We start from the raw sequence: 7,154 nt of genomic DNA, 5'->3' as shown, positions 1-7,154 counted from the left end.
TCTCTCTCTCTCTCTCTCTCTCTCTCTCTCTCTCTCTCTCTCTCTCTCTCTCTCTCTCTCTCTCTCTCTCTCTCTCTCTCTCTCTCTCTCTCTCTCTCTCTCTCTCTCTCTCTCTCTCTCTCTCTTTTTCTATTTTCCTTCCCCCCTTCTTTCTTGTCTCTTCTTTTTTGTCATTTGATGCTGGTCCTGCCGACTTCTGTTTCTCTGCAGTTTCATTTACATTCTACCCTTGTAGGCCGCGTGTACCTTGACGAAATGAGATGAGCTGTAAGTTTTAATTGAGCTGTACGAAATAAATGGCAAAAATTGATTAATTAATCTGTTACCAGAGGAGAATACTGGAAATATTCTAGAGTGACAGATTTTGCATTTAGAATGTACTTTTACTGCATATTAAATATGTATATTAGAAAATCAGACTTAATAAAATATGTATCAAATAGTTTTGAACTAACAAAAGTGGAAGAATAAAATAAAAATGTTTAATGAAAGGACGAGATTAAACGCATACATAAGCGTGTAATTTAATATAAATTTATAATATAAGTTCTATTGTTTTGTTGGATTTTGTATTTTAAAGAGCTCTTAAAATTTACGATGTTGAGCGTTGATGTAACTGCAGATCGCTTATCATCGATTTATGCGCCTACTTGCGAATTCGAATATTGTTTAGTGAGTCCATTACCTCCATTGAGATATTCACAGCTCACAGCTCATTGCTTCGTTTATCAACGTACACGCCAGCTTATTGCCTCCTCATTCTTTAACCGATGGGAACTTATTCTTTGTCGTTTACAAAGATACTGTTAATTGGAAAAATTGTTATTTATGCGCTGCACATATTAAAATAAGTGTTGTTAACTCACATTGAGTCATCGACTCATAAATTGTTAACATAGTCATCTTAGTTATAGACAAAGAATAATTCTGCTGGCTTATTTATCTTATTCCTTATGCATCAAGATCTCCACACAGAAAATCGCAAACACTCCAGACTGAATATTAAATCTTCAAACGTGATTGAAGATATGTCAGCAATACTCATGATTTGAACTGTATAATTACGTGATTGCGGCCACACGCTTTTTCTCATGCCTCTTCAATTTTCGTCAATTTGCAATTCCGATTAGCCATGACTTTTCTCAGTCATAATCCCTTTCTCGATTTATCATATATACTAAACGAAGCGCTATTGTATGAAAGCCACATGTAAAAATCAAAAATTCAACGTTTGTATCATGTTTTACTGCAAGACGAGTAACTTGTTTTTACACCTGTTTATTCTTCCTTTTTTAATTTTAGTGAGTTTCTGCCATATAATAATTGAATAATAATTTACATAATCAGGATTACATTTTAGGAAATGTAATATTTTTTTGTATCAATAAAATACTTTTACTGTACGTTAGTTTTATAATGCGAGGAGAAAATATGTATTACGAGGTATAGTCTTCGACGAATTGGCTGTGGAATTTATATTCTGCTGTCTCTTTCTGTCTCCTTTTAACTTACTATCGACATTCTGTTATCCCTGCTCCAGAAACGAAAGCGCCCATAAAAAATAATGTCGTTCATTATCGGTGTTGTTGTCGTCTTGGCTTAATTGCTTGATTGTGGCAAATGATTGTACCGCATTACCTCGGAGCACCGTTGCACATATATAACATGTATATACACACATACACCACATGTACACACGTACACACACGCACTTTTGTATCTATTATATGTCAGTGTGATATCTCTCATTGTCGCGGAGTGATATTCTCTACCTACATGGTAAGAAAGACCCTGTGAATATGCCGAATGTCACCCTAAGAATGTCTTCGCAGGCCTTCCCCCCCCCCCCCCCCCGTGTCTTCCCAATGGTCTCCACCTACTTCTGTACGATCCATTGTCTTTTATATATAGTGGGCTATATACTATTTATTGAGATATCGACGCTCCTTGGAAAGTAATCCCTTCTGTCTTATGGCTCTCTTGTCGTTTCCATAAAGTGTGTTTGATATATCGTAGAATAGGTATTGTACAGCGTATGTACCTCTTAAAGTACAAAGGAACAGAGCCAGCTCGAGGGAACAGAGTGGACGATTAAGAATAGACTAAATGTAGGTATGCGCACGATTTGCAGGGTGTAAGCGTTCTGATCGGTTCAGCACAAGATGTTTACGAATAATGACTTTGATAATTATCATTTTACCCCTTGGCAGCGGGTATTCCGTATCTATATATGCTCGGAACCTCGGACAAAGTAATTGGGTGCAATCGGGTGTGTGAACTTCTATTCCTATGACTTTGCCCGACACTCAAATATACTGTCGCACTTATTAATGGCATCACAGTATTAAAATCATATAGCAATTATAGCAGTACAACTGAGAACGCTATTAGATGTAATCACGGCACAAAAAAAGAGATGTACATTTATTTCATAAGATACTTCGAAAATATTTCTAAGTATTAGCTAGTTATTAGAATAACAACATTGAATATGACTGTACACTCGATATGGACATTTATATTTATAGCAAAATTTTTTTAAAAGATCTGCTTAGCTTTAGTAATCTTCCCAAGGGCGCGTAGCATAGCGACAACAAGTAAGTGTAAGTTAAGTAAATTTTTTTGACTAATTTTTCTACTCCTAAGATTTTAGTGAAGCATGTTAAGTAGATAAATGTGAGCAGAAGAAACAGTACTCAGTCGCATAAAAATTGTCGAATATAAAGTAAAATTTTTATATTGTACCTTTTTAATTGATTATTGCATTTATATATTATTTGCGTTACATTCTTCCCTCGGTCGTGTGTATCGAAGCGGATTGATTACTGTTGTTTATAATTACCCAAAATCTTTTTCTCTGCGCATCTAGATTAAAGTGCATGCATTAGCCAGTCTGGTATGTTTTGAAACTGATTTATATAATCTCTTTTTCCATGTGTATAATATTATATTTACTCACTATACACTGACACTACACTTTCAGCGTGAGTTCTTCTTATCTCAAACTGAATGAGGTGTGTTCTCTATCTTTTATAACTTTCGTCGAAGGCTTGCGAGAATTGTCCCTCGCTCCTGCGGAATATTGTTTTCGTTTATGGTTTTTATCCTTCGCATTTTCTTCATTGCATTCAGCGAATATCCTTCGAATGATATAATTTTCGGCTTGCAGTTTTCGGGCTTAATTTTTTTTTTCAATTGTGGATTACCGCGCATAGAACAGTCAAAATCATGTTCCGCACATAAGTTTGTACAAGTTTAGTGTGCGAGCAAGAGAAGGGAAAGGGGAAAATTGATTAAGTATAGAGTTTCCACTTTTCCATTGGTCGCACGGTAAACGCTATAAGCCAAATTTTCACTCTTCTCTCACCCGAGTCTTCTTTTACTTCTTCAAACGTTTTCTTTCGAATCATACTTCATACTTTTCGTAGTACTATTCCGAACGAGTTGCGTTCCCTTGCTAAATGTATAATTTTGAAAACTGCAGTTGGTCTCCCAGTCTGCGTATGGCAGGCGAAGGGCAGTTGAGAGACTTCATCGAAGATCTTGGACCGGGCCAAGTGGTCGGAAGGCAAGCACTCGGTGCCCGTTGCCTCGGCGAAATTCAACTGTCGTTGAGCCACACGAAGGGTTACCTTGAAGTAGAGGTCATACGTGCCAAAGATCTTAAAGCGAAACAAGGCAGCAAAGTAATACCAGGTTAGTTAAACTTGGATAAACTTGATCATCACCGATAAGTGATGCGGACGTGCTTAGCTTCGGCTCTCATTTCAGCTCCTTACGTAAAGCTGTATCTGGTGAACGGTAAAAGATGTATAGAGAAAGCGAAAACTTTGATGGCCAGAAAAACGTTGGATCCGTTCTATCAGCAATTATTGGCTTTCAAAGAAAACTGCCGGGGTTGTATATTACAGGTACATGCATCATTCTTCTTTCCTCTCTCCAATTCTTACAACTTTATGCGCACATATTTAATTACATCATTATGACTCCAGGTGACAGTATGGGGCGACTATGGTCGGTTAGAGGGGAAAAAAGTGTTCATGGGTATTGCACAGATCGTATTGGATGAGCTGGACCTGAGTCAGATGGTGTTCGGATGGTACAAGCTGTTTGACACCCAAGCCCTGGTCAGTGGAGCTCCATCCCTTGCTTTGTCTCGTCGATCTTCGGTTACGTCTCTCGATTCTTTTAAAATCTAAAAGAACGTACCGAAATATTCCTTTTATACGCGTGTTTACTGAGGAGATGTTTGAGTTTCTTGCAGTAGACAAAGTAGAGCAGACACAATTGAGTTCGAGCTCCTGTCGCGGTGCACTTAGTCGCTTTTATCATTAACAAAATACTGAAATGCACGAGTCTCGATGTACAAGATAGTATTACGTTTACTTTAACTGATTAAATAATTAGAAGGTGTATGGAAATTGTTATAAACGTCTTTAATAACTTAAGTGACACGCATAAAGTCATCGCTCGATGATATTATATGTAGTAACACGTAAATATATTAGGGGATAGAGAGAGAGAGAGAGAGTTCGGATTACCGCTACATCCAGCGTATAAAAGTTGAGAGAAGTATATAAATGATTCTCTATCCTGTCGTAATGTTACATATTCTTCACTACGATTGACAGAATTGAAAAGAATCTTACACACCCTACGCGTATCCCCCGTAGGCTATTAATGTCGAAGCCTAAAGCTACTTAACGGGTGACGTTTGGCTCTGAATACGGTAAAATCAGTTTAACGATACGTACATAATGATGGGTACACAGTATGAGAAGTGCGATTGTACGGATAATAGAAAATTCTGCGGGACCGGAATGAAAACGAGAGATATGTGTGCAACGCAAAGGCGAATCGAGAATTTGCAAAAGAGTGAGAGAACGTACGGAAGGATATGTCTTTCTAGAAACACCACTAGTACATCACATATCATGTACGGCATATCAGACGAGCCACTAGTCTGTATGTAGACTAGATGTAGACGTAGCAGCCATGTTCCCGGAGCGCCAGATAGTTTTAGGTACGCACTGAGATGAAGGCATCGTTCGTAGATAGTTGGACAATGATTTAACGTGGGTACATAAAAGGCGATAATAAAAAGGCGCCGGCACGATTGCAATCGATCGCGGGATGATTGCAATATCTATTCGCGATAGCTTGACGATCAAGTACAGCAATATCACTCGTTTAATGTCCTCTCTCGGGGACATTTAACGTTTCAATTGATTTTCTCAAGTACCCATGTGAAATCGTGATACACATTTGTTGTTGCCAATATCTTCTTTTCATTTCCACCGTTCTGTATAGAAATCTCCTCTTCTTCTTTGAAAATGCCTGCCCTATATGAAAGTACTTCCATTTCGGCTTCGAAGTAGCGACATAGAGTCGATAACAGAAACTACACGAGATTACGTTATCGTATGTGCGGTCGAAACTTCGTTGCCTTGTGCTATGTGCATCGATTTTACCTTTCCGAACTTGTAGAAGGAATATATGCCTTTGCCTACGAAATTTCGTTCGACGTGGGGAAAAGTTCGATTTCCATTAATCCTGGAATTTACTATATTTGCATTTTGTAAGTTTGACATTTTTCCTTGCCCATATAAGACCGATTTTTATAGACTTCCTGATATTGCTTGATACATCACGTTATTAATTTCGACCTTTGCACAGTACTATTATTCTTCATGACTAGTTGAAGCTTCCTTGTAAATATATGATGAATCGTGAGAATTTTTGATACTTACATATATGCTTGAATTTTTAAGAATAAAAAAAACATACGAAAAGTAAATGAAGGTAAGTTTGTGCCGTATTCGGAGTCCTATGTATCCTCTTGTATATTTTCTCGAAATGTTGTTTAAGATAATCAATCGGTGTGAGATATTGAATGGTGCTGAAATCTCACGATAGAACAATCCTGAATTTATATATGTACATGGTGACGTAGGTTGCGTCTCACGCACACGTGCACGAGAACCTTTATCATTCAATATTTCATGAGAAGTAAGTGATGTTATGTATTTCATGATTAGTAACACGTTTGTTTATTTTATTTGCAGTGAAAACAAACTAAATCAAGCAAGTTCGGGATAGATGTGAACTCAAATATGGTGTACTAGATCAATAAGATGTGAAACGATCAATGACACTCGTTTTCAGTGAATCTATATGTGGTTAAGTGAGTAAGAAATTGAACATAGTGAGAGAAGTATGAAGCGACAAACGGTCATGGACTTCATTTGATCGGCATGTGAGAGATTTAAAATGTTGAGACATTCAAAATGAGAAGACATTTCCAAACTTTGTATATAATTTAGGACAGTTCAAGTACTAAATGTCGATCTCCGAAACGATCGGCTAAAAAGACATTGAATGTTGTAAAATTTTTAGTCAAAAATGTCACCGTCAGAGTATATATTATTTAATGTAAATATTATAATAACGCTGAAATGTGAAAATTTGCGATATGTGCGCGCAGGTTTGAATGGGTAATGATGTTTACTTTATATTCTCGTTGATTTACGATTTTTACGATGATCGTCGTTATAATTTTGGCATTTTCCGTTAATTACATAAACTCGATCGGATTTAACATTTTCTAAGTAATTAGCATCGAAATAATTAGAATGTACGAAGATACAATTATTTACACAGTTTGTTCACTGAATACCGACGTTATTGGTTATCGTATTAGCACGTGTTTCTTGGCTTTTTAGATATCGTTTAATAATCTGTGTCTAAAAAAATGAGGTAATTAGTATGATGTAGAAAATGTGGAGCAGGCATATGTATACTATATTTCTCAAGTACGAAGCAGACTGATAAATCGATTCCTACACATCTAGTTTGGATCTTTTCGTTAAATTAACAATCTCGAAGACAGAATGAAGAAGCTACCCGAACAATTATGAATCAGCTTCGTTTGAAAGCTTTATTTAGAGATTTCATTCACGTATGAAGAACCAGATTTTGAAACAAATTGAGAAGACAAAACCGCCCATATAACTTGCGTAAACGGGATACATCGCGGCAAAAAATTCTCTTTCGTACTGATTTTTGTACAAAAACAGTGAAATGCCACTAAATATTTAAGAGGCTTTGTAAATCTCTGTAAGAAACGCGTATAAAAATGCTTGCCATTAATTTTA

General features: G+C 36.7%; 1 protein-coding gene across 2 annotated transcripts in view; it reads left to right on the top strand.

The window, feature by feature from the left end:
• The window catches only part of LOC105564963 (regulating synaptic membrane exocytosis protein 2-like), a 66,141-nt gene extending 58,987 nt beyond the window's left edge, over window positions 1-7,154 (top strand). Inside the window, exons 15-18 of one of the 2 annotated variants that reach the window (XR_001009163.1) lie at window positions 3,485-3,696; window positions 3,772-3,911; window positions 3,993-5,023; window positions 6,066-7,154. Coding sequence is in view for 1 of the 2 variants with exons in the window: in XM_012017756.1 (XP_011873146.1) it covers window positions 3,485-3,696; window positions 3,772-3,911; window positions 3,993-4,127; window positions 6,066-6,068 (490 nt within the window). In the remaining variant the exon portion in view is untranslated. The remainder of the gene's footprint in view (window positions 1-3,484; window positions 3,697-3,771; window positions 3,912-3,992; window positions 5,024-6,065) is intronic. The other variant, XM_012017756.1, reaches the window with a different exon arrangement.

The sequence above is a fragment of the Vollenhovia emeryi genome, unplaced genomic scaffold (assembly GCF_000949405.1).
Source record: "Vollenhovia emeryi isolate VEMERY1.0 unplaced genomic scaffold, V.emery_V1.0 DF939157.1, whole genome shotgun sequence".
Lineage (NCBI taxonomy): Eukaryota > Metazoa > Arthropoda > Insecta > Hymenoptera > Formicidae > Vollenhovia > Vollenhovia emeryi.
Note: the sequence above shows the minus strand (reverse complement) of the source record. Positions and strands in the feature narration are given on the sequence as shown.